Source organism: Scleropages formosus, chromosome 23 (assembly GCF_900964775.1).
Source record: "Scleropages formosus chromosome 23, fSclFor1.1, whole genome shotgun sequence".
In the NCBI taxonomy this organism is placed as follows: Eukaryota; Metazoa; Chordata; class Actinopteri; order Osteoglossiformes; family Osteoglossidae; genus Scleropages; species Scleropages formosus.
Genome location: NC_041828.1, coordinates 2,201,550 through 2,229,429, shown reverse-complemented (window position 1 = coordinate 2,229,429; position 27,880 = coordinate 2,201,550). Strand labels below are relative to the sequence as shown.

The 27,880-nt window shown below is 48.8% G+C and overlaps 1 protein-coding gene across 8 annotated transcripts in view; it reads left to right on the top strand.

Moving 5' to 3' along the window:
* The window catches only part of adgrb2 (adhesion G protein-coupled receptor B2), a 188,108-nt gene that overhangs the window by 43,633 nt on the left and 116,595 nt on the right, over positions 1-27,880 (top strand). For all 8 annotated transcript variants that reach the window (XM_029248272.1, XM_029248268.1, XM_029248266.1 and 5 more), the window contains exon 2: positions 3,011-3,782. In XM_029248272.1, coding sequence (XP_029104105.1) covers positions 3,026-3,782 — 757 coding nt within the window. In that variant the 5' untranslated portion in view covers positions 3,011-3,025. The remainder of the gene's footprint in view (positions 1-3,010; positions 3,783-27,880) is intronic.

Sequence of the window (27,880 nt, the reverse complement as noted above, 5' to 3'; positions counted from 1 at the left end):
AGGTGAAGATCCTGACCCTGCATGGAAGGAAGTCTCTAAAATTATCCTTGTCGCACCTCTTGCGAGATCCGAGTCTCTCGGGCTCCGAGCCTCACCGCTTGAGATCGCTTGGCATTGTTCTACTGGAGCGGAGTGAGTTGCCTGTTTGTATCGCATTTCTGAGACACTCGAGATGATGAATCACACCTCGCGGTGCTCGCCACCAGGGTAATCCTGAGGAATAATACATTTGAGGTTCTTCTGTGGCTTTCCCGAAATCTATAATCATACTAAGGGTTGCTGACTTGACTTACCGTTCCCTTCGCATCCCCTGTTTGGCTGCGGCGCCAGGCACTTGTCATTCCCGTGCCAAGCGAGCGAGTGTGCGGCAGCCCTGTGTGGCGAGCGCCCCACCACCCCCAACTCCCCATCTTGTCTCTGAACGTGTTACCCGGGATTCCAGAACCAATTAACAGAGGAGGAGCGTGAGCCAGCGCATCCCCGCTAACCTGCGCCAGCGCAGTCTTTCTCGGCTTGTCGCCGGCGCCTCACTGATTATCCGCAGAGATAAATCAAAAAACGGCACCGCTTTGGTTACCGGAGCGGCCCGTTTGTGTCGTAACGCGGTTCTCTCTAATGCAAGATAATTCATCTCCTCTATGAATGCTAAGGGGCTGCAGCTGTGCCAGTCGCACGCATTCGTTCTCATTCTGTTTATGTGCGCGGTTTTTTTGTGATTTACATTGAAGCATAAGATGAAATTTATAGCTTGGTTATTTGTGCCACGGCCCAGTGGGAATAATGCTTTTTACAACGATTCTAAGGAAATAGCAGTTATTTATGAATTATTTGTCCCAGTGAATTTGAACAGTAATCATTCATGTTGATTTTTTCTGTGTGTTGGGCTTTGATGCTCTTTTGAATCCTGAAAGTATATAATTAAACTTAAATGTTGTGCACTGTGTGCAGGAAATTGAATGTGAGATCAAAACACTGTAGGTCTCTGGAAAATGAGGGGTTTGCTGACTCTATGCCAGAAACCACTAAGGACTAATGGCAAAGGAGGGAAATGGCCCAGTAACGTTCGTTCACTCAGGTCATTTATTTTAAAAGCATTCCTCACTGTGTACATTGACTGTGATTTTTTTTCATTTATTTTTATTTTATTTTTTTTTTGAATAAATGTATTGTGTGGAGACATGGTTCATCAGCATAGCGATGGGCAGATTTAACTCGATGGAGTCAGCGGCAGGGCTATGGAAGGCTAATGGATCATCGTTTACCTTCCTTTCATCCACTGTCAGAGCAACCTGCCTGTTGGGGTATCATGACATGCTGAAACTGGAATCACGTGTTGCTCAGATCATTCCGGAAAGATCATTTCCATCTTTTGCTCCGGTTTGTGCCCTTTGAGCGCAGGTGGTAGGTTAAGTGTTACATATCAGGAACTATCAAATATGTGCACGTTTTCCAGTTCATTTGTTTGTAATTGTTTTCTTCGACTAAAATTTCAGCCTGTAGTGGCACAGATGTGACCTGTATTTAACTGCTGAGCCAATAGATGGAGGTAAAGTGCACCCAGAACAGAAGAAAACGGTGAGACTGATTTAAATTCAATTCACTTTCACGGTGTTTACAGCTTCTGTCGAATTTCAGCAACAAGACGGAGAACATTGCAGTTTATGAGATGAATCAGTCAACAGCGGGAATTAAATAGGAGTTTGGGGAAACATTTTGAATGTCCTTTTGAAATAAGTTTGATGTTGTTGACAGTTAATAAAATCTTTTTTTTAATTTATTGTAGCACTGGCTACAAAGTGTATACCTTTCATGGTTTCAGGGACCTTGTATTAACTGTGATTTAGTGGTAAATCTGCGCACACACACACACACACACACAAACACACATTGTCTGAAGTCGCTTATCCCAAGCAGGGTTACAGCAAGCCGGAGCCTAACCCAGCAACAGAGGGCGCAGGGCTGGAGGGGGAGGGGACACACCCAAGACGGGATGCCGGGCCGTCACCCAGCCAAGCTCGCTGCACCACCACACCCCCTGTGGTAAACATGATTTTGAAAGGAAAAAAAATCTAAGTACAGGTTGTTTTTGAGAAGCCGGGTTTCAATACCGATTCTACTATTTGTTAGCAATGAATGCTGTTCAAATCATTTTAATTAAATCTTTAAATGACCCACCTACACACATAAAATACAGTAATATGCTTGCAAAATTGCCTGCCCATACAACCTACCTAAGGACTGCAGCATAACTGGTCAGCCAACACACTGCTTTGAAGAAAGCTGAATCATCCTCGTGCCTCATTATAATCTCGGTCGCTATCTGAGACTGCAGAGACGTTGCTTTCCTTCACCGTTTTCTGTGTCTGTCTGTGTGTGTGTGTGTTTCTGCGCTCAAGTGGAGAGTTCTGTTTTTACTCAAGGCTCCAAATGAGGAGCTCTGTGCCTGAAGAAATATACAGGGATTGGAGGAAAACACCCTCCATGGCGATGGCGTTAATGTGTTTCCAGGAGTCGCTGTGAAGGACCAGTCTACCTGTGGGATGCTGAGGGGGTTGTGGCAAGTGGAAAGGCAATGGCATGGCAAGAGGACAACAGGGCTGTGTCTCCCTCCCATCGGCTTGTCCTCAGTCGAGCCTCAGTGCAAAGAATCACAGCGCTCACAGAGCAGGCCATGAGTTACCAGAGCAGAATAAGTACAACTTAGCCTTCATCTGGAAGGACCAAGAGGTTTCCTTCAGAGTCTTGTGTCTTTGTCAATGGGCCTGAGCGGAAGATGGATATGGGAGCAAAATATTGCGCGGGTGCTCGGTGACGTGGAATGGGAGGTACGAGACCTGTTTGTCTTTGAGGAATGTTTTTTGTAGTTGCGGTGATCGAGATTTTGCAACGAGGCGATCAAAATTTTGACTGAGATCTTGCAAGTGTAATTCTGGATGTGGATGAAAGAGAAGGAGCTGGGTTGTGTTTGAGACTGATTGTGATGCTCCTCTCTGCTTCTCTCTGTCTGCAGGACAAATGACATAGGATGAACACTGCTGGTCGGCTCTGTCTGTCTGTGCTGTCATCCCTTCTCGCTCTGGCCTGGGGTGTGGAGCTGCTGGGCCAGGGCCACCCGTGCTCCTCGCTGGTGGCGGGGGTGCTCTACGGCTCCTTCTCGCTCAGGGACCTCTTCCCAACGCCAGCCTCGGGCTGCTCCTGGACCGTGGAGAACCCGGACCCCACCAAGTATTCGCTCTACTTTCGCTTCAACCGCCACGCGGGGGCCTGCCTGGGCTTCCGGCCCACCGTGCTGCCCCTGGACCACTACCTCGCCAACCAGACCTGTGCCCCGTCGGAACAGCGGCCGCCAGAGGCCGTGGACTTGTGCCGCACCACCGGCACCCACGCTTTCCTGCAGTTTGACAAGAACTTCGTGCAAGTGTGTCTGGCGGGAGGGGCGGAGACCGAGGCGGCACCCGTCGCTGCCGAGACACTGGCCTTCGGCCTGGTGGAGGTGCTGCTGATCAACAACGAGAATTCCAGCCAGTTCACCTGCGGCGTGTTGTGCCGCTGGTTTGAGGAGTGCCTGCGAGTCGGGCGGCCCGGCGAGCGCTGTGGCATCACCCAGACCGGCTGCGTCTGCCCGGACGTGGCCCCGCCCCTTCCGCTGCTCCCTGCCACACCCCACAATGACTCCTCCTCCTCTGTTTCCAACGTCATCTTGACAACGCCTGATGACTGCTGCGTCACGGAATTGCACTCCAAGAAAGTCATCGCTGTTGCTCCTCGGGATGTCAGGCAAGGTAAGGGTTGGTCATCTTTACTTTGAGCTGCCGGTCGATGGAGTTTTGTACTCCTCCTCTGTTCCTTCGCTGCCTATGGATGTGCATCTGCAGCTGGCGTGTGCCCTGGTTTTGACAGGAGTGCCATGGAAATGCCTTTAAGCAGTCGGTTTGCTGAGGCGGGAAGGGATTTAGCGACGAAGGGTTTCTGGCGATGGTCGTGATTGGAGGCCAGGACTTGCGCTGATTGCATCGCAGGGTCTGACAACTTGCTCCTAACAAGAATCACATATTCAAATCAGACTTTCACATCATCCCAGCAATCAGGTCAGCATCCCCCAGTTTTATCCACTTAGCATCTGATCTCGCCTGTGGCTGAGATGATGAGGGAGGTGCTGGGGGAAGGTTGAGGGCAGTCGGGGAGCTTATCGGTGTACGCAGGGCACCGTGGCTGTGCACTTTTGGACAAGATCCATCGTGCGTGGGAGAGAGTTTCAGCGGTTGGCCGGACCGAGCTCAGGCAGTCAGGTGAACGGAGCCAGTGTGCGTGTTTGTTCGGAATTCTGACGAGAATCGCTGCAGCGTTCAACCCGGACTGACGGAGTCAGATTTCTGCGCTCCCAGAAAATGCTTTGATTTTGCCAATGGAGCACAACCCGGATCTGGGCAAACGCACGCCGGCATTCCGCTGGATATTACTATTTGCTCCAAATTGGTCTACACCAACTGCGTCAGAAATTCAAAAACAACTTTGATTTAAAAACATGTTTTGGAAACTGGGCGGGTTTCTAGATATTTTCATCTGAATGCATAATTACACTAATTAAGCCACCCTGGAATAGGCTGGAATAGCGGAGATGGTTCCTCGTTCAACCCAAGCGCTTGTGCGCGATACGGGGGATGGTTAAGGCTGCTGCGGTGGAGCCCAGCGTGGTCCGAGAGTGAAACTGGGCCTTGCTGTCTCTTCTGCTCTCTGTTCGGTTGCCAGGTCCCAACCTTGAGGACCAAGGGTGCAAGGCATTCTGGGCATTCACTAACAGAAGAGCTTAGCACCTCTCTCACTGAGCTGCTGGCGCTAACGCCATTTGATCTGGCTCTCTCTGGCTTAACTGGTTCAACGGTCTAATGGAGAACAAACTCCAGCAAACCAGCTTTGTGTTTCACCTCTGGTTCACATAAACAGATGTTCCGTGGCCGAGCGTGATGCTTTAAACTGTTTTCGTCCTGTAGGAAACCCAAATACCTGAGAAGTTTCTGGAAAGTACCAGTGTCTAAGGGACGGTGGAAGGACACGAGCAGATCGAGAGGTCCATTGATATAATATTGATGAGAGAGCTGTGTTGTGATGAAATTTTAATTTTAAGGGCAGAAGACATGGTTTGCATGCACTGTCAGCTATGGAAGCTTTTCAAAAGGATCACGCCCGTCAGGAAGTTGTGCGCCGTTATCTTTCTCCAGCGGATGAGAAGTCGGTTATATCGTTGGGTGCCAATGAAAGATTCATTTTGTATAGTCGGTGTCATACGGTGAGAAGTAATCGATGTCGGACATTAATCTGGCTTTCATTACTGTAATTGTTATCCTTCACGGCTCTTTGGTGAGTTCTCAATTACATTTATCTGTCGCAGAGCGGATGGCGACAGTTTGACTTGTACAAGGGGCCTGCGGATGGGGATGATGCATTTCGGGGCTGTTTACTCCAAAGTCACGTACTTATTACTGTTCAAAGTGTGTTAAATGTTTGGTAAAGTGAACCCTTTCTGCTGGCGTATCATATCAGCGCAAGGAAAAAATGACACCGCGTTACATTCCAGTCACGCTGAGGTTGCTCTCATTTCGGTGTAATATCTCAGTTTCATTTACTGTGGCCACCGGTTTGAGACTCGCTGCTCGCTTCAAATGGATGTCAGTCGATTTTTCATTCCTCGTGTCCTCCCCGCCCGCACCCTCGCGCACAACTCACACGCACGCACACTCGCCATTAAAATGACATCCCATCTCCTCCGTCCCTTGTTAAATCACGGCACCTCTTTTTCCACGTAATTCAAGTTAATTCTCCTGACCCACCCAGGCTTCACCCCAGCTTCACCCCCACCCCGCCTCGTCCTTCTCCATTCAGACCTCATTTGGGGCCTTCCTGTCTTCTCCATTAATCAGTTGCTACTTCCATCGCTCCGCTGCCGCTCGGCCAGGTGAGCAAGTAGGGTCTCGTGGAGCGGTCGAACCCGTGACCTGCACCCTGCTCTGCCGGCTTTGAGGGTGACCTCTGGTTTGTCTGAGAGGAGAGGTGATAGTAGACAGCTATGAAAAACATGATTTTCATCTTTTTCTACATGTTGTTTTGTTTTGCACTGTCTCTGTGACTTTGGTTCTGCAGTTTCACTGGAGCTTCTGCTCTGCCGTGGAGCCGCGAGGGCCCCCGGAGAGCGTATTGAGCAGTAAACAATACGTGGATTTAGGGTGGATAGTTGGAACGGTGACGAGTTCCGATAAGACACGCTGATCTGATCACAGTGGAAGCTCAGGGTGCAAGAGGCTGATCGGCCAAACGATTGTGAAAGAGGCCAGTCCACCAGAATTGCTCCTCATGGGCTTGGGCTGTGACCATCTGCACATCCTGCATTCTATCTTTTAAAAAAAAAAAAATAGAAAAGGCTACTGCATTCAATTTTGTGCCCCCCTCTGTCGAAAACACTAACACCCGGGTGAAGAGTTCCCTGCCCGGAAGCATCGAGACAGCTGCCGTCTTATCGCCTCTCTTGCTTTAATTAATTTCCCAGCCCCTTATTTCCTTAAATGGCTTTTAGTCCCAATGCCACACCATTCAGAGTGCCACTTATTTAAGCAGCCCCTCTGGACAAGATTCAGATAAGCTTTGAGAATGGACAGACAGTAACCCAAGGCATGCTGGGATGTCTTGCTCCTGTGCCGTGCATCACTGTGACTACAGAACCTGAGCACTGATTCTGCTCCAGCATCTCAGTCTGCCTCTTTGTCACTCCTGCTCAAAACAGGAAATAGCATCAGTTCAAAATCCTGATTTTTTTTTTTTTTTTTTTTAAGGCTTTGGAGTGCTTCCGGAGAAGATCTGCCATTCGGAACTTGATCCATTATACACTGAGTGTGACCTGTGTCCCCTGGAGGCCTTCAGCAGCCCTGATTTTTATTTGTCTGTTGAGAAAATCGACATTCACGGTTACCTCCGAGTGTAGCGTGTGACCAGATTTTAAAACCTTCCGCTGGTTTGTGGGGTCGAAAGCAACGCAGTGGGTTTTTTTCCCCTCTTCTTTTTGCTGTTGTTTGTTGCGGTCCTCGTCGTTCTGCTGAACTGGAGACGAGCGGTGGGGTCGTCATCAGTTCATTCTCATTTTCTTCCTGCAGTCGGTCGTCTTATTCACAGGTACCCCGGTGATGGCCAGGAGGCAGGGCTGGGTGACAGGTGACGGGGTCCGCTGGCGGTCATCCGTGTGCCGCCACCCCCCTTTCCCATGATGCTCCGTGCGCGAAAGCGGCGAGCAGGGTCGCCCTTGGCACAGGCTTGTCGGTATTTTCACATCTCGTCCCCGGCGCCCTGGGACAGGCGCGGTGCCTGAGTCAGCACTTTCGTCACCCCCCCGATCCTTCCTTTTTATTTATATTCAGATTTTTTTTAAAATCCATAGCAGCTTAGATATAACGTTACACTTTATCCCTATGTTTACATCTGTGGATTTTTGACCTTTGTGCAGAAATAACTGCATCCCCCGAGGCGTGCGTGAGGGCTTTTGTGTGTGCGCGTGCATGTGCTCATTATGCATGCGGGTCCTATGCCCGCGCATCCATTTGTATGTTGGTGCGTGTATGTTTGTTTATCTGATTTACTGGAGCGATCCACTGAGATCCACCCCCTCAGCGGGGCCGCTTGTGCAGAGGGTCGATGAGATGGAGAAGGACGCTACGGCCTCGCTCGAGCCGTGCAGAGCGGCAGGTGGAGAGGCAGAGCGAAACACCACTCGGGAGCTCGGTGCTGTCAGAGAGCATCAAATCCCAGCTCTGCACAGCATTTCCACCACTTCAAGCACAAATGCCGCCTGTCACCCGACCGTAACGTAATACTGCCATTAGACCTTCGCGCAGGACTGAGCTCGAGTGAAAACTGCCCTCGGAGGAAGAACACAAGCAGCGACGGTAATTTAGTTATGTGTTTACCGGCTGAAACATGCGTAACCTGTCAGACAAGTAAACGTGGATTTAATATCTCAAATTATCCGCTTGTGGCATTCTTCTTTATGTTTATATCAAAGTTTCCATTTATTCCTTTTGCCGATGCTTTTCTCCAAAGCAATTTACAATATTAAGCCTTTTTTTGAAAACATGATTATTTACCCACTTGAACAGCTGGGTCATTTTACTTGGGCTATTTAGGGTAAGTATGTTGCTCAAGGGTACTATAGCCATAGGGGAGATTTGAACCTGTGACCTTTGGATCCAAAGAAAACACCTCTAACCACTACTCTACCAGCTGTTTACATTGTATCACTTTCATAATATTCATAGTTGTTATTATTATTATTTTTTTGCATTTAGTGGAGAATTTTCTCCAATGCAGCAAACGCCGTGAACAACTGACAAAGAGCGTTAGACACAGACACCGGATTACATTCACAGCTTGTGTGTCTGACATCACCATGTTGCTGGTTCACATCCTTCCGGTAGCTTCCATAGAAGTGTGACATTCAAATAGCAAATACATAGATAATCATAGCAGATGGTGTTGGACTCTTAAGTGGCTGTCAGGACATCAGGAGAGAAGTGGCTCTCAAAGAGGTGGGTTTGAGACCCTTCTTGGATGTGGGAGGGATTCAGCAGCTCTGAGGGTCCTTCTTTCTACCATGTATGGGACAAGACTAGCTATTGATGAACTTGAGTTTTTCTTACCACAAAGCAGCCAGAAATGAAAGAGCTCAGGATTCTTTCTGGGGGGTAGCGATTGACCAAATCTTGTTGGTTTTGGGATTCCTATATTTTTTAACCATTTTAGCCTTTTAACCAGACTGCTGAATTTGATATTACTTTTTTTTCATTGCTTTTTCTATTCCTGTTTTCAGTTACTGCTGTACTAATGCTGGACAAAGCAAGAATAGTTTGTCACCTTTGTAAATATCTATTTCGTTGAAGATTTTAATAGTGGGAAAAGTTATGCTCTGTGTAACAGCACCTGTAGAGCAATGAGACTATTCAGAATAACTATAGGATTATATCGTACTGGAAGTTCAGGTGTTATTTGTTACGTGTGATTTTTAATGTTTTTTTTTTTCCCCTCTCCAGAAAACATGACTTCTGTCTGTTTCCTGGTACCACGTTAGTTGAAGCTCGTGATTTGAGAAGATCGCTGCCTGTTTATATAAACCATACTGTCAAATGTCATCCACCTTTTTACAACTTTTGACATGCTGTGATTTTAAACTTGTTGTGTCAGAGGAGCATTCTGAATTATGGAGCCATTCAAGGATTTTGGTTCAATAAAGTCCCCCCCCGCCATTGAGGCTTTTGGAAAAGTCCTTTTCTGGAACACACCTCTCTGGCCTCTGAGCCAATCACCAGTCACATGGCTCCGTGGATCTGCTTTCTGATTCGTGCATAGAATGACAGCAGGGGGCAGAGCTGGTTTAGATGGGCTTTGATTCGTCCTGCCATTATAGACGGATGCACTGCACAGACTCCTCCCCTTGTCCATGGATCCCACATCCTTTGGCAGAAGGATGGGCGCCTGTGGAGATAGCCAGTCCATCCAGCATTCTTCCACAGCCATTGCTCGGTCGCCCCCAGCAGACGGATTAACTTTTATCTTTAGCTGCATGCGGATGCGCCGCGGCTTTATTCCACTTCTTCTAGCAGCAGGGGGCTTCTGATTAAGGACCTGGAGTTGGGACCATAGAAAGCCCCTCACTAAGATCTGAGGAGGAGCCTCTTGTTCTACCCTAGAGCAAGGTATTTAACCAAAGAGCTTGAATAAACATAAAAGAGCAGCTGTCTTATATTAGGCGTTGATAGTGTGACACTTTGACCCCCAAGATGTCAATCACAGAGCTTGCAACTCTGCTGATTTACCTGCTGGACAGAGATTGTGGTTCTAGGATGGATACGGTTAATGCCCCATGCCCCAGTCCCAGTTGAGATTTTTTCTGCACGTGGTGCAGTGCTGTGAAACCCATTAGTGTGACCAATGGAATTATGGGAGGGGGTGAGGCCTCAAACATGAGCTAAGGGGACGGCATCATCAGCGATGTCATGTCTATTCTTCTTCCTTCCTCATCCCTGAGTTCTTCCCCAATCTCTTGCCGTGGGTCGTGTTGAGTTTATTCTCTCATTTTTGGTTGCCTTTCCTCGTTAGTCAAGTTTTTAAAAAAAAAAAAAAAAAACATACCAGATGTTCTTTAATTTAGACTTTTTTTCCCCTGGAAACCAACTGAACCCCCACTTGCGCTCCAGGGATGAGAATTAGGTGGGAAGAATGCAATTACCCTGGTCAGTCTCGGGAGTCACGGTCACACCTGCGAGTGCATCAGTTTAATCGTACAACAGATGGCGTGCAGTCAGGGAAATGTTAAAAAAGGAAACATTAGGACTTCCCGTCTCTGTGTGAACAGTCTACATCCTTCTTTTCTTTCTTTCCGTCCGTCTTTTCTTTTCTCCAAAGCTTTTCCATCTACAACACTTTGTACATGTTTTCCAGCGTAGGCCGCGATCGGGAGCAGCGCTGGACACCTGGAACGCTGACAGGCCGTCACGACGGTAATGGAGCACCACTGTGCGATGGGGCAGGTGACACCCAGACAGGCGTGGTGTCGTGGATCTCTCCCATTCCCCTCCCTGCCCCCCACCCTTACTTACTTTTGAAAGTCCCCAGGCCAGTGCACCTTGAAATAAGGTACACAACGCTTGAATAATTTATGGCAAACTAATCCAGCGCCTTGGGACCGATGAGAATAACAAACAGCGGAGGGTGTGGTGGGATCAGAGCCGAATATCAAGCAGTAAATTAGTCCAAGGGTGGCTGAGCTGATGGAGGGGACGCTTCTTTGTGCCGGGTGGGGTTGGCGTTCAAATGCAAGAAGACAGGCGAGATTTATTCCTCGTTTTTGGCAGCCCGGCATGCAACGGGGTAAATGCAGCGTAAATGAAAGTTGTTTCATGCTTTGTTTGGTTTGAGGTTGGCGGTCTCCGTGAAGAGACGGTGAGGTAGAGGGGATGGGTCTGCGTCGCGTCCCTCAGCCGTCGAGATGCGTATCTGCTCCGTGACAGCTGAGACAGGAAGGAGGAAAGCTGGGAAATTCAGGCTTTGCTCTCATGTTCAGCTCTAGTGCTGTCAAGGGCTGGGATCTGCTGCGTCATGGTGAAGACTGCTGATGGACAAACTGGTGATGGACAGACCTGCAGTATTAACACTAATGGTTGCATTGATTGCAGCGCGACGGCGCAGCGGGTAGCACCGGTCCCTCTCCCCTCCTGGTCTTCGTGTCCAGATATGGGTTCGAGTCCAGGTCAGGCTGTGTGGAATTTGCAAGTTCCCCCGGGTATCGTGAGAATCCTCCAGGTGCTCTGGTTTCCTCCCACAGAGACATGTGTTTTAGATGGCTTGGTGACTCCAAATTGCCCTTAGTGTGTGAGTCAACGAGCATGTATATTGTGTGCGGTTGCTTTGCTGTGCCCTGGTGTGGCATCCAGCATACACCCTGCCTCACGCCCCATGCCTCCATGATAGGCACCAGACCACCGTGATCCTGTGACGGACAAAAAGTTCTTGATAACTGGTATCTGTGGTTGTTGACGTTGAAATAGTAGCATTAGTAGTTTTTAGTATTTAGTTTTCTTTTTTTTGTAGTCATGATAATACGACCATCTTGACAACATTGTTTTGCCGCTGCCGATTTGTCAAACACACTCGTCTCTGCTTTGCCTCGCAGGTATTTCTGTGTTGCAAGCTGATTCCAGTTGGTCATAATCCCATAATGTGCCTAATTGGATTAAAGGTACAATCTTTAGACCGCTTTCCTGTTCATATTTTTAGTGCGCATGCATCAGTCTGGTAACCCTGGGTTGCGCTCCATTTGGCTTCTCGCTTACATCCATCAGCAAGATGTGGTGCAACATTTGAAGTGCAGGACCTCTGGTTCTTGGGAAAAATTGCCGGGTACCCGTTGGTCTGGTCCTCTGTCAGTCAGACGGTCCATCCAATAGCACGAGGCGAGCTGGGTGCTAACCGACAGCAGAGGTCTGTGAGGGTTATTTAATCCAGAAGAAAGAGGACAGCCCAGGAGAATGTCAAACGGTCTGTGATTGCCGTGGTAACGGGATTAGTATTCCGAACCCATCGGCTTTCTCTCGCAGTCCCTTTCTTTCCTGCTAAGCGCTGAAAGGTTTAATCCTCTGCTCCACTCCTTACGACTTTTGCGGTTCAGTGGCATCCGCTTTCCGTCCGTTCCGACCCGGTCGGTTGAGAGGCTCAGCGGTCAGGTGGCCGCCCCGATGCGCAGCCGGCACCCCCACCCCGGGGAAAGGCCTAATACTGTTGATGGCTCTGGAGAAGAAGCCCTTTCCAAACTCTCTGTTGTAACTGGCTGGGGAATCATGTTCACCACTGCGATTGGCTGTGGGGAAAATGTTCTCCATGGTGATGGGATGCTTTATTGTGCTGAGTGATGTGAGATGAAGTCCTCATCCATGATGATCACCAAAGCATCGTGTGGAGCAGGATGAGGGAGCAGCTTTAGATTTACTCCTTTTTTGGCAGCTACTCAAGCCTCATGGGAAATCCTCCTGCTAGTGTAGCCCAGCTGGGCTGTGTTAGCAAGGCAGATGGATTTTGTTTCATGACCTGAAGGGTGAAAACACAGTTACTTGTTTTCTTTAACTTGAGTTAAGATTACTGATTGGTTGTGGTTTAGTGTTTAACTTTTCAAGCCTCGGCCCTGTTCAGATTCATTCTGGTGGGTTCAGATCCCAGGGTACCGATGGGTTTGTTGCTCTCATAGTTATCTCTTTCTCACAAAACACAGTTACTCACTTTACCCAGCGTTTCACCTCTCACTGTTGTTTGTTTTAAGTTGATCGTACAACAGGGGGCACAGCGGCGCAGCAGGTAGCACTGCCACCTCACAGCACTCGGCTTGCTTGGATTGTAGGTTTGAGCCCAGCTCAGTGTGTGTGGAGTTTGCATGTTCTGCCCATGTCCTCAGGGGTTTCCTCTGGGTGCTCTGGTTCCTGCTCACATTCCAAAGACATGCAGTTCAAGTGAATTGGTGCTGCTAAATTGCCAGTAGTGTCTGAATGTGTGTGTGTGAGTATGCCTGGTTATCCTGTGATGGATTATTGCCTCGTCCAGGGTATACTTTCCTTTGTCGTGCACTAAGTGAGTTTGGCATGGGCTCTGAGTGAGGTACAACAACAACTCCAACTCCAAAACAGTTAAAGTATCCACTGAGCCACAATTTCCATACCTGTACATAAACACCATTATGTTCCCTGAGCATCTTCAAAAAAGAATGAGTAAAAACACACTTTATCATACGCTTCTATTGTACTTCATGTACTCAGAAATACCTTTCAATCAGTTGTGCTTATGAAATTTTTCAGATAAAGAAATTGTGCAACTGAAAGGGTCCAAGTTAATGGTCAGTGATTGAATTCCTCAGCTGCTGTCAACTGTCTAGCAATTCTGGCATTGTTACGTCGACCAAAAACTCAGTAACGGTGTGGAGCATGTGATGGGAAGCACTCGGTATGATTTTCTTACCCCACACACACAAATCACTCCTTCACACCCCCCACCAGCAGCTCGCTTCCACTCCTGCAAATCCTCTCGATCATTATGAGCTCATGTTGCCTTTTTCAGGAGTGACGGGGCAGTGTGAAGGAATCGATTGCTCACGGCATGGACTGAAGCAGACAAATAGAAGCCCTTGTTGAACTCACAGTGGGAGGGCAGGGTCCAGGTGTTGTCTCCAACAGGAGGAATCTCAACGAAATCATAGCTCAGCCCCAAGAGGGGGGCAGGCGTAGCAGAAGAGGATGGAAAATCAAGGACACCAGTGATGGGAAACTGTACCACGTGAACCTGGTGTGGATGAGGTCCCAAGAGATCGAGCCCCTCGGCAGCTTCCCCGTGTCCACACTCCATAATGTCTTTATCGCTCTTTCTTCATGTGCGCCTCACTGAGCGATAGGCCAAGTGTCAAAACAGACGGTGGTGAAGCGGTGGAGGGTGAAGCATATCCAAGAAAGCACCTGTAGCCACCAGGATTCAATGTTCTCTTCCGCTCGGGCTGGTGGATCATTCCCGCTCAGGCATCAGTGGAGCCTTGGAATCTGCCTGGAAAGACTTACCTTGATCTTTGACACAACGCAGCCAGTTTTTGAGGTCAAACCTCATCGTCAAAGTTTCCGGTTCTCCTCCACATCAGAGGTACCGTTCAGAGAAAAATGGCACATGGTTCTACTGTATTTAGGAATTTGAAGGAAGCAAGTAGTGTGGATGCAGCGTATTGTTGTGCATTTGACAAATAAACCTTTTGATTGATTGATTGATTGATCTTGAGCTCCTGAGTTTGGGAGTAAAGGTTGCGGGTCCGAGATCCAGGAGGTCTACAGTGTGTGTGCTCTTCAGAAAGGTGCTGAATCTGAAGAGCTTCTGTAAAGTATGCAGCTGTGCAACAGAGCAACACCCTCAACTCGGTGTCTGGCAGGCAAATAAATAAAGTAAATAAGTGACTCAGGATGACAGCGGTAGCGGCTCCGTATCGGTGGCACGATGCACTGGGGAATTTCAGTGGGAGCTCTCAAGCGTGTCCCTCTTGCTTTTTTTTTTCCCTTAAAGTCTGGTTTATTTCAGGTTCTGCATCATGAACACTTTGTGAGTCATGCTGCTTGTTTTGGAGCCGAGACGTTCGCAGGGGTGCAAACGTGCTCCGCTCCCACCGTCACGTGCGGCGTTGCAGACAAGTAAGACGCACATCCGAGACCCAAGGTGATGACTTCGCCAGCGAATCCTCTACGTTGTTGGGTGTTTGCGAATCTCATTTTGAAACGCGGAGGGAAAACAATATGGCTGCAGCGCAGCGGACAAAGACGCAATTTTCTCTGCCGAAATAAATGGCCTCTAAAGAAATTAGTAGACAAAACAAATGTGTTGCAAATACCAGTCGATCCCTGAAGTACAGAACCCAGATTGAACTTAACTCTCTGATCTGCTCTCTCGGGCTTTCGCTTCAATTAGCCTTTTTCACTGTATTGATTTGTAAACACGGCGTTTTCATGAATGAGGGAGGTTGATCTGCGCATCGCTTTGGTGATTCAGCTCCAGGAAGCCTCTCGCCCCACGAGCCACGATTGCGCCCGGCCGTCCGCTTCTACGCAAACCGCCGCGGTTCCCTGCGATAGACGCGCGCGTGCGCAGGTAACGCGTCCGTTTCACGCGTGTGCAACGTCTCAGAGGTCAAGCCTTGCCAGGTGAGCCCAGCACTGAGCAAGAATTAGACGAAGACCAGAGGAAATCCATTTGAATCCAGCAGGCTGCTGTGACGATTCAGGATGTTGCCGCTTCCCTCAGGGTCCCTGTTAACCCTAATTTTTGGGGATGGAGATCCGTCGAGTAGCTGCGAGGAGAATCTGAACAGGACGAACGAAGGGCCAGTACCGGGACAGGAGTGTGAACATTTGCAGGCAACATAACTAAAACTCCCCAACTTTTACGCAGTACAAGATTTTGCAGACTTGAGACATATGCAAATGATGTCTGAAAATCCAGCAAAGCTCGATAACACATCTGACGCGGCCTGTCCTCGGAACGTGTCTCGACGGACGCTCTGTGAATGCGTAACAGTCACCGAGAGCGCGGCGCGTTCCACGATAGTGGGGCACCTGCGAATCACTGTCACTTTGAGAGTGAAGCAGAAAGCGGGCTGTCGGCCTGGAGGTTCACGTGACGCTTTCATCAGATGTTATTCGCATGTTATTGAGAACTGCTCCGTCACGGTGCCTCTACCCGGAACAATATCGGGAACATCCCCGAGTCCTCCTTCCCGCCTTCCCCCATCTGTCGTTACTACGTTCGGTCCAATTTCAAGTAAAAGCGACACATGGTCTAATGCAGGGATGCAATGGTACTAACATGGGTAAATAGCAACGCATTCTGCTCTGTTTGTATCGTATAATTACAGTAATTGGAAAGGTTTCTTCTACAGCTTCACAGTTCACTGTGTGCCATAATCTGTTTCTGCTCAAGGGCCTGAGGCTCAGTCTTAAAGCCCATGAAATGCTGGCTCCAAACCCACACATTCCTGAGCTGGTAAGGGCAGCTGCTCGTGTAATCGCCTGACAATAGCACGAGCAGGGGAAGCGTCCCGGATTTAAGTCCTGGGAGGAGATCACCTGTTGGATATGGTCTGCATCGCTGTACGAGATGGCGACAGTTGTCCGGCTGAGTGAAATGGCAGTGCGGGTCGGTCGCTTTGAGTACAAGAAGCAGCTTACCAAAGAAATAATTAAAAACTGTTGTTAATCTCGCATGGATTTATCAGTAATATTGTCAGGTGCACGATGTTACTCACCCGTGAATGTTTCCCCGGCAACACATTAATGTGGGTCTTTGAGTTCTGGCCCCCCTCCCGTCCTTCTCAAGCCAAAGTCGTCTGCCAGTACATCATGTTTCCCCTTTCATGCTGGCACCCTGGTAGGGGGCGGTGTCCTTCACTGCAGCTGCTCCGCCTTCCGCATCCCAGAGACTCATTTCTCTTCATTCTTGTCTCGCATCAGGTGAGGATTTTGTCCTCCTCCCATCCGCTGGGTACCCAAGACTCTCCGTGATCAACGGTTCTGTTTATCCTGAGGCAGCAGGAGACTGGAAAACTCAAGAAAGATGATGGTGGGTGGGAAGTGGGTGTTGAAGGAGGTTGGGAAAGCAGCTGGTTATGATTGTAGTGGTGGTGCTTGGGGTTCTGGCTTTTGAACTTGAAGGATCCAGGTTTGACTCCCACTTCCCACTGCAGTACCCTTGATCAAGGTACCCTGAAATGCTAAAAAAAAAAAACACATAAATATTGTGAGGTGTTCATTTCCGTTGGATTGTCTTGCTCTGATTTATTGGCCACCTTTATTTTCCCATTGCCTGTGTATTTTTTTAAGCTGCCCCATCTTGAGAAAATGTTTACTCTAAAAACTCCATAGCTGGTGTGAAAAAAGGAGGGAACGGTGTTTCCTATGGGTTGGAGGAGAAGGTTGAAGCTGCAGTTCAAGGTCTTCTCTGCAGCCAGTAGTAAGCTTGGCAATGTGATGTGTAGCGCAGATACCGAACGAGATGCCAGCATCCCATACAGCCAACAAACAGGCACAACATGGAAAACTCTGCCTGATAAAGGCTCCTCCACAGACCACCTGCATCGCTGCAGATCATCGATGCTGATGTTCAATTCCAAAGCTTTCGCTCGTTCAGTTTCCTGTGCCATCCCTGTCGGCAATTGCCACTCTTTTCATTTACGTTGCAAATACATTGGGCAGGTGTAGTTTATACTCCCGGGGCTGCATCCTGAACACGACTCCTTGCTAACTCTTTGACAGTGGATCTCCCGGACTAGACAGTTAGACTGTGGCCGTGGTTAGATAGCAGAAGGACTTTGGCTCAATCCTGCTGCAAGGGGAATGACTCCGCATTCCGCGCTCCATGACTTGGGAGGATGCGGCACCAGATGTCAGCCAGATTTGAGCAGCATTGCGGGATGGAGGTTCTTTTGCTCCATCTGTAATACACGCAGGAGCCTACCCAGGGCCTGGTTCCTCCGGGCGGTGATGATTAAATGTATTATACACGACCTCCCCATTCAAGGTCTCCACTCCCTTCGTCTAATTAAGTCACATTTGTACCTAGGCAACCGTTGGGGGTGAGGGGTAGGGGGGTGGAATTAAGGATGAAATGTAATTTGGACCAGCACTATGTATCTTAAAGCCGTCGAGCCTGATCTCCGCAAAGTTAAGGTCCGATGTCACCCGAAGACCCACCACCAGCCCGGCTCTGGAGCACGACGGCAAACAGGCGCATATGGCGAGGCTCCAGCTGGGCCGGCCCAAGGTAAGAAAACATGTCTGAATGAAGCCAATTTTAATTAAATGTTGAGAACTGCGGCCGGGGCGGGGTGTGTGTCTGCGGGGCTCAGGGTGCACAGCAAACACAGGGTTGATCTCCCAAGAGGCTCTCAAGCTGACAGACTGAGCTCCGCCAGAGTGCAGCGAGGGGTTTGCGCGGGAGGCAGGCCAGAGCGAGTGTAAGACACGGCGCGAGACGCAGCCAGAGAAGCAGAGCGAAGGTGATTGACGCGTCGGCGGCTCGTCGTGTCGCAGAGATGTTTACGTCTTTGTGGGTCATGACATTGAAGCACCGAAGTGTTTGGCAGCACTTTGTTTGGCTGTACTTGTTGGTGTGACTGTGTGTGTGTGTGTGTGTGTGTGTGTGTGTGTGTGTGTGTGTGTGTGTGTGTGTGTGTGTGTGAGAGAGAGCGAGAGACAAACAGAGAATGCTTTGTTTCGCTGAATGACTTAACCCTCATTTGGAATTTTGGACTGCTTCGGCATGGTACGTGAACAGCCTTTTTTGGTTCTTTTAAAGGTGGACGCTGCTAGCCAATCACGGACCTCAGAATGATTAGAAATGTAGCCATTCACAGCCCTCGGAGTCAATATAAATCTAGCCAATCAGAGCCCTAGGAGTTGTCAAGCTAGTCAATCACAGGTCTTGTCCTTGTTATAAACCTAGCCAATCGCAGCCCATACGATGCTCCTGGGGGTTTTCCAGAACATTCACTCTGTGTTCACTGGCACTGAAAATTTAAGTTGCAGGGAATATTTCAGCTGATTGCTGCTTTTTTCACTTTATGAATAAGTATATAGTGAAGGTTAATATTTGGATGAAACAGATTTATTATTTAATTATAGAATGTCGTTGTATTAGGAAACCAGATTCTGTAAATGTTACCCGTACCCATATCGAAAATATACTGAAGAACAAGTCATATTTGACAGAACTATTGGTACTATTTTCTAATAGATACAAAACTGCTTTTTGGTTTGCAGCAGTTAATAACACGCAGAGTGCTTGAACATGCGCATAGTTCTTAACATTTTGGTGTATTATTTGTTCTCATGCAGTGCTTCGGTGACAAAAAACCGGAATGGAAAAGTTTTCTCATTTCCATGCGGAAAGAGAACAAACAAGCGTTCCTCGTTCCACTTCCCCCTCTGCTGTAAATGTCTTTCCTTTGGAGACATTTTGTGACATTTGGTTTGCCTCTTTCATCCCTTCTCTTCTTCCATTCCGTTTCTGATGCATTTTCCCTTGATTCCACTCTGCTGGGACCTGTGGGCGAAGAGTGTATTGGGTCTCAGCTCCTGGGTATCTTTGAGACGTTGTCCCAGAGGGACCGGGATTGGACTAGGACTCCTTCCCGAAATGAGCGCCAGACTGACAGCAACTCTTCTTGTGACTTCCCGGGGTCACCAAACTTCTCCGTGTTCAGACGTGCGGCGTAAGGGAGGTGATTGATTACATGGATAATAACTGATCTTTTACTGGATATGTCCCCAGGGATGCAAACGTTCAAAGAAGAGACAGTGGCTGTGTAAATGTAAGGCTGTGTCCACAAGGTTTTGTCATGAGCCCGTTTTGACTCTCTGTGTGTGTGTGTGTGTGTGGTCGTGGTCATTGTCATAGAGCATTAGTATCACCAGCTACTATGTACCAGTAAACAGTAGCTGTGGGCAATGTGACCTTATTTGAAAATAATTAAAATAAATTAAAAAGGAAACTCAGCCTCTAAGGCGAACCAGCGCCAACAAGAGATGTGTGCGTGTGTGTGTGTTTTGTGGGCGTAGTGTGAATGTGTTCTTCTGCCTGTGAATCTCTGTGTGGTCGTGGGGTTGTTACACATAACTGAGATTCAACTCTCTGCAATGAAAGAAAGGGGGCGGGGTCTCCCAGTGGATGAGATAGTTAACGCTCCCAGGGTGACCGGTGGGTCAGCAGCGGGCTGCGGAAAGGTCCTCTCTGAGTGTTGACAAAACTGGGACTCCGGACCGAGTGCAAATCGGGTCGGCTACCCCTGGGGACACGCTGTCTCTTTGGCTCCCTGTTGACTCATTGCGTTTCGAGGCGGGAAACATGAGCACCACCCATCTCATGCCACCAAAGGCCGCTTCAGCTTAACCTCAAATCACAGCTTTAGGAGTCGTTAGAAAGCTATCCAATCACAGGCCTTCTCCTTCTTTCAAGCTACCCGATCACAGCCCTAGGAGTTGTTACAGAGCTATCCAATCACAGGCCTTCTCCTTGTTTCAAGCTACCCAATCACAGCCCTAGGAGCTGTTACAGAGCTAGCCAATCACAGGTCTTGTGCTTGTTATAAATCTAGCTAATCACAACCTTAGGAGAAGCTTTGAAGCTACCTCTTTCCCACCAGTATTTACAGCACGTGCCTCATTCAGGGCATCCAGCCACTTCACATCCTTGCAGGCGCACTGGACTCGTACTTCTACTAGCAGATTCCATCTTGTCGATAAGTAATAATCATAACAGTCGAAAGCCGCCAGCGTCGGTCGGGAACACGATGCCCCGTTCTTACGCCCCGGATCTGCATACGTGGTTTTGAATAAAAGCATCCACCAAGCAGTCACGATTAAAAATGAACAGCACTCTGAAGGACACCAACAAGCCCACGGTCATGGGAATAAAGAAAGTTAAGTTCACAGATGCATCCTGGGAAGCGGGGTGGGGGAACGCCTTTGTTCACGAACATGTATCCACTTCCTTTCAAGCATCCCTTTAGTTCATTTTTGTAGAAGCACATTATCTTCGCTACTGCCGTTCTTTATACTGTAGCCTCGGTGCCTAAGAATCTAATTAAATTTTGCCAGATGAAAATGTAAGAGTAAATGTTGTTATAGACCATTAAAATTCCCAGCAACAGATGAGTCCGCTGCAGCATTCTGAGCAGATCCCCTTCAGCTCCCCAGAAATCTCACTGAGACAATTATACCACACCTTTGTTCGGTTTAATAACTGGATTTCGGTTTAATTTTCCTGCCAGTCCGAAGGTAACATCCAGTACCAGCGTTGGATGACCAACCGTTGAGGTCTACATGGATTAAGTGACATCATCGTTTTCAATAGCTATATTTTCAGAATTACCGTTATTTTCAGTTAGCTGACATTTTTCTCCAAAGTGACTTAGAGTGGTAAGCTACTTATAAGCTACTTACTTCTGCTGGAGTTGGGATTCAAACCAGTGACCTTTGGGTCTAAAGTTGGTAGCTCTAAGCACTACATTACCAGCTGCCTATTATTGTCTCTATTAAACTTTGTTCATCATATATATCCAAGGTGATTTACAATGATTTGCCCATTTGTACAGCATGGGCCATCGTGCGCTGTGCTGGTGAGCGCTAACACCTTGCACTGAAAGGACCTGGGTTTGAATCCCACCTCCTACTGTAGTACCCTTGATCCCAGTTGCTCTAGTGAAAATGAAAAGGATAAATACGTAAATTATTAATCAAGGGTAAAACAGCAGGAGAGGAATTGAAACCCACGCCCAATAGTTTTACACCCCCTGCCCCCCCAACTGCTGTCCCAAATAATCAGCACCAACATATTTCATCATCTCCTCATACATCAGATATTTGGCACAAACTCTCGGTGCACGCGATAACGTTTAACCAATGATGGTTGCCGGACGTGTGGACGCAGTCACCATGCGGACATCAGAGACGCGGGGCCGATATGGTGATGGGGAGCAGGCGGGAGGCTGCAGTCGGCTAACAGGTGAAGAATGCGGCGCAAAGGCTTTTTATGCTCGGAGAAGGAACCAGGAAACATTTAACACGCTGTGATTAATCCTCCCAGAAGCCTCTTCCTTAATCTTTTTTTGACACTTTAATTAGCAGCTGCAGCAGGTAAACTGCTGTTTCCGTGCCCTCTTCTGGGGTGAGAACCAGGGAACATCAGTTCAGGGGTGGTTCCATCACTGGGGTGTAACTGTCTGCTGTTCCGCAGATTGAAATGACATCAGGAACGCTGAACATGTATTAACACGTCCTATGGTTTCTGTTGGGGGGGGTGCGGTGGTGCAAGGGATTTGACTGGTGCCTCGCTGTGTGGCGAGTCTAGGGTTTGAGCCCTGCTTGAGGTGAGCAGAAGCTCGATGTTTCTCCCTTGCGTTTTCCTCCCCCGACATGCAGAGGATGGACCTGGCAACCCGCCTCTGTTCTTCCCTTGACTTGCCTCAAAAACCATGCGAGTGGTCACTATGAGTCCAGTTTGACTCTGCACCTTGCATCGTGGCACCTAGCGAAGAGGGAGGCCTTAGAATATTTCCTCCTTTGGATGGCACAGTGGGTAGCACTGGTGCCAAGGACATCATTTTAAATGCGCTGAATCTGTATGGAATTTGTGTGGTCTACCTGTGCTACCATGGGTGTCCGGATAGCGGATAGGCTCTGGATCACCGCAACCATCCCTTAGATGGGATTATTGACCAAGTGTGATTGTTTTAGCTCTTTTATGAGCTTTCACGTGTCTTTCAACCTATTTTGCGATACGGCTGTTGTCGAAGGTGGATAAAAATTGGAGGGAAAGGGTATCGGTGAGCGAGAACGAGCCAGAGGGAGATGGCGGCAAAGGCAAATAAATAAATAATGACCCCTGCGGTGTTCCCCCACCGCACCCTGAGGCAGATGCTCGGCTCCCAGAGGAAATAAGCTGGAAGGGATTTATTGATATCTCAGCAATATCGCCGGATTGCCACAGTCTACCGGCCAGTCGCCGCAGGATCTGCGAGGTCATCGGTGCGGCAGCACCATCCCCCCCAAACCGCTCGAGGGGTCCAGCCGCTCTGCCACCCGCTCAATTTGCGCTGTTTATGTGACTGTAAAGAACGGATAGAATGGCTGACGGAGGTCTCCCATAAACGCTTAATGTCTCCATTTCTCCGCTCAGCCTCCCCCCGCCAGACAATTTATGTGGCGCACTCGTTAAATTACTGTATCGCTGAGACTTAATTAAGAGGGAGACTCAGACACTGATGATGATTTGACCAGCCGTGTGTCTTGTTGTGAATTGTGGGTCCAGCTTCACACACAAGAATGGAGTCGTCCGCATCGTCAGCATCGCTTCGTCCGGCGGTCCTCGACTTACGACACGTGTGACTTACATCCGCGGTCACCTCACTTAATTAATATATTTTTTTAAGAAAAATCCCAACATATAGCGCTAACATCTAACGCCAAGCGTTCCAGCCGCTGTATGATAACTTTCTCGGCACACAAGACACCGTATTTCCTATTGACTCAGTCAGTGTGATTATCAGCAACTGCATTTTATTTACAAAAACGTTATACACGGAAACCGTTTCTTTTGTGGTTCTGTTCAAGATACTTTTTTTTTTTTTTTTTTTTTTGCTAGCAAGCAAAAACATGACTCTTCCGGTGGTGCATAAAAGAAAAAACGAAAGAAAACAGAGCAATAAATGAAGGTGGAAATAATATTGCAGCGTGAAAATATAATTCCGAACTGTATTTATTATTCTGTCTGCTGGTGATTTTTGAGCCATGGCACCACCATGGATGTCCGGCTTGTTGTTTCCCACCTGGTGTTCAGCTGACGCCTCGGTGCTTCACAGTAAGAAGGCGGATGCCTGGATCCAGTTGCAAGGATCAGAGACACAGACCTGCGTTTACCTGCTTGTTGACCTTGTTGCCCCCTTAAAGCAAGTGAAGACGCTCAACGGTCTGTCTGGGATTCAGTCTGATCTCCTATCCAAGCAGTGGGAGAAGAGCGCGGCCTCTTAGCATCCCGCACGGCATACCGAGCGCCCCTCCGCCCCCTCGGCCTCCGAGAGTCTCCTCTTCGGGCCGGGTTTGGCGCGGCCCGTCCGAGCCTCATTAGCCCACATCGCTGCAGTACTGAGTGCTGTTGCCCGGGGACCAGGGCAACCATCTCCGCCCCCCTCCCCCCTCCCACAGGGAGATCTTCCCCATTGGCCGGATGAGCTCGGCGTTCCAGCGGCCGGCTAATGAGGTGCACTGGGCCTCGTTTGTCCGGGGCCCGTGAGAAAGGAGGGCAGCCGGAGCAGCCGGAGGAGGCGGGAGGAGGAGGCGAGAGGCCCGGCTGTGGCACAGAATACAGAGCAGCGCCGCCGCTGCCGGCTATCTCCGTCCGTGAGCATCTCATCATTAAGAGGCTCCAGATTTCCATGCGCTGCTCGTGTCGTGCATTTGTCAATGGGCCTAATTAATGAAGTATTTGGCGCTCAGGCCAGAACCTATGGTTTGGATTTTTTTTAGTATTATTCTTATTTGATGTAGTCATAATGCATCAGCTCCAAAGCTCAATTTCCAATTACGAGCAGCAAAGGGCTGGAGATTGCGGCGGGCCTGTGTTTGCGGACCGTGGTAAAGGCTCCGCTGAGTTTTTGTTCGTGTTTTCAGAGTCCCTCTGTTGGCTCGGATTGCCCTCGGCTGGGGAGGGAGGCAGGGTAACTTCCTATGCTTTGGGGTAAAGAAGGACACCTGTTCAAGCTCTGCAGCACTGACACAATCCTTTGTGCTCATGGTTTCATTATTAATTTATCTTCACTTGCACTATGTCTGATTTGTACTCTAAGCTATTTAGAATGATTTACCTTTTTATGCTGCTGGGTAAACCAGTTTAATGGCCCTGCATTTTCCACTGTGGCTCATTGTAAGTTGCATGTGGTATCAAGGTGTGGTACCAAGGGAGGTCCTTATTTACCATTAAGGAGCAGGTGGTGCTGAGTTTTGGGGGTTTTTTTTCCCATTTATTCATTTTGCTGATCCTTTTCTTTAAAGCGATTTACAATAGTAATATTGTACGCTAAGCTACTTAGAATGATTTACGATTTATTTTTACAGCAGGGTAACTTTATTGGACCGGTTCAGGGTAAGCGCCTTGATAAAGAGTATTACAGCAGTCTTTATTCGAGTCCAAGGCAGGACCTGAAACTACAGTATTACGTGTGTGAATGTGAGAGAGTGTGCTTTAGCATATGAGTGTGTGTGTGTGTGTGTGTGTGTGTGTGTGTGTGTGTGTGTGTGTGTATTGGAGTGAATATGGCAAGAATGTGATTGAAAGGCCACTGCATGCCTGCAGCACTGCAGTGTGTATGAGAAACACACAGCTGGATAGAGCTAATGGACAAGCCGCCCTCCACCCCAGCTGCTCACAGTGGAAATGTCATCCCGAGGTGTTTAAGTCATTGCAGTCAGATGAAAACCTGCCAGCCGCTGCATGCAGATGGGTTTCATCGAGGCCAACCTCAGTACCGGTTGCCTGTGGCGCGGGAAAATCGGCCCCGCGCGTTCGCGGGTTTCGCTTTCCGGAACGCTCCGAGCCCCAAGATCACGCTCCGCCAAATTACCTCGTCGTGCTCGGGCATCCAGAGGCAATGGGCGCCCCGACAGACGCGCTAATGAGGGAAGGAGAGATTGCTCCGCTGGGGGGGCGAGTTGAGGCGAGGTGGCGGGAAGGAGGGAGGGAGGGAGGGAGGCCGCGGCACCTCGCTTTTTAGACGTCTTCATTCCGGCACATAAGTAGGTATTTATTCCTGCTCATTAGTGGGAGAAATACAGGCTGTCACTTGAGCGCGTTTCAAACAGAGAGTGTGAAAAGTAGAGGGTTCGCGCCTCGTGCCGTCACTAGGATCAGCACGGCCGCTTGTCTTCATTAATTAGCTCGTGTTATTCGCGCTATTTATCTCACCGTACGCTTTTATCCAGAGCGCTTTCTGCTGCCTCCGCCTTTGTGCCTCTCCCCATTTCACGAGCCAGAAGTCCTCCGAGAGAATCCGGCTCATGCAGCTCGGCTACGGGTGCAACAGGTACCCCCGGCACGGCAAACAACCCCACGCAACGTTGCAACCCATCGGTTTCGCCCCTCTGTGCACTCGTCCCGATGTCTTCGAGCTTCTTAAAACTCCCAGAAAACGCTTAACAAAAAGTGCCAAACGTGCATTTGCCCATGTAAATTACATTCCTTTTCGTTGACTTTTCTTGAAATGCAAGCAGATTTCAGTAAATTATTGTACGCCCGCATTAATCGATCTCACAGCTTCTTAAGCGTCGGAAGGGCGAGAATTATTGTCTTTCGCTGTTACGGGTCCTCTTGAGGAGCGCAAATTTTCCACACACAGAAATGATACTGAGACTTCTCCGCTGAAGCATTTGCATAATTTAAACCATGCAAAGCGTCCAATCAAGGGTTCGATCAAGCGTAATTAATTAAGAGCTCAGCTGGAAGAATAACCAGCATACACTGGGGTCCTCAGGGACTCCGGATGAAAGCCAACGATGTCTTTGGCGGCAAGCCGCCTTCCCGCCGCCATTTCCTCCTCTCGTTGGCTCGGCCACGTTCTCCAGGGTCCAGTAGCATCTTTCGTCCTGGGACTCGACGGTCTCGTAGTAGCAAGTCCAGGTCGTCCCGAGTTAGGGTGCTTCAGTCTTCTGGTCAATATTTTTTCATAAGTACTGACACTGCGGCTATTGACTAAAAGCGTTTTGATTCATGGGTTGGCCTGAGCAACAGCTGAACTGTGAAACACATTAAAATATAGCAAGAAATGCACTGGCTGCACGTGACATTGCTGATCTGTGCAACTAACTATATATAAGGTTATCGATTAAGCGGAAGATTATTGGCCTTTCAGCACTTAAGTACCTATGGGACTGCTTAGTCCAGACGTTGGCGTTAAGTCGCTTTGCAGAAAAGCAACTTAGCAGTTTGACCAATTCATGCAGCAGGTGGGTAATTTTTACTGTTTGATTTCAGGGTTAGTACCTTGCTCAAGGGGACTACAGCAGGAGTGGCGATCAACTGGGGTCCGTTAATTATAAGGCAGCTGTTTAATCAACGTGCCGCCAGCTGTCCTCACATTTATTTCTGTGATGCACATCCATTACTTTTATTATTAATGACAATAACCTTTATGTACCTGATTGCTTTGTCCAAGGCAACACGCAGCGTTCGCTCATCAACTTTACTATGACTTACCCCTTCACATAGGAGGGTGTTATGTTGACATCGGTTCAGGGCAAGAACCTAGATCAAGGTCTCTACTTTAGGTGGGAGGTCTGAGCGCGGGACCTTCGTATTTCAAGCCGACTTGTCCCGGTCGCCACGTCGTTTGCCGCCTTTGTTTGTTGCCCTTCTCCACAGGATGCTCGGCATAACCTCACACATTTGTCATGCGGTTGGTTTGATGCATTACCTGCCGGAGACAAATCTGCATACGAAGCAAACAAAGGGTTTTTTTTTCTTTTCCCTTGTCTGCTCGGGGAGACGCTCCGTTTTAAAACGTGTCAGATAAAAGAAGGACGCGGGCAAACAAATCGCTGCAGGCCCACTCTGGCTCCCGCTCTTAAAACATTTGTTTTCACTCCTGTCACAGCTAATAAAGTCTGTCCCGTGATGCCGTCCTGTCAGGTTTATCTCATTTCTGGTTGAACATACTCCGGTGCAGCGGAGAGGACTGCTGCTTCATCTTCTAACTAGTTGTGGACATAGGAAGAAGCCGTGGCTCAAAGAGAGAGGACGGTGTTTCGGTTTCTTTTTTAGATGATCAATTTTTCCCTCCAGAAGAGCAGAACTTGAGACAGTAAGTGCTGCGAGGACCGTCGGCGCCGCGTGGGAGGATGGCGTCCGTCGTTTATCACGGATGCGCGGTCTGCCTGACAGATGAAGTCGGGCCGCGGTCCGGCCGACGGCTCTCGGCGCAATCAGCGAGCCCATTTAGGCACATTACCGGCGGGGTGCCGCCGGTGTCAGGAACGCTTTGGGGTGCGCTCGGCGGAGCGTTCCCGCCGTGATTTATAACTCCGGCGAAATGAGACCACCGTGCGCTGACAGGCCTGAGTTTATTTACTCAGGTTTTCATTACAGCCATTCAAACCCCCACTGACATAAGGTGAGGGGAAGAGGGCTGGGGGGAGGAAAACAAACTCTGCGAGGAGGTGCCACATCTAATCAGAGCGTGGGTTCGTACTGCTCAGCAACCCAGAACGATGGATCCTCACACACAATTAGAGTC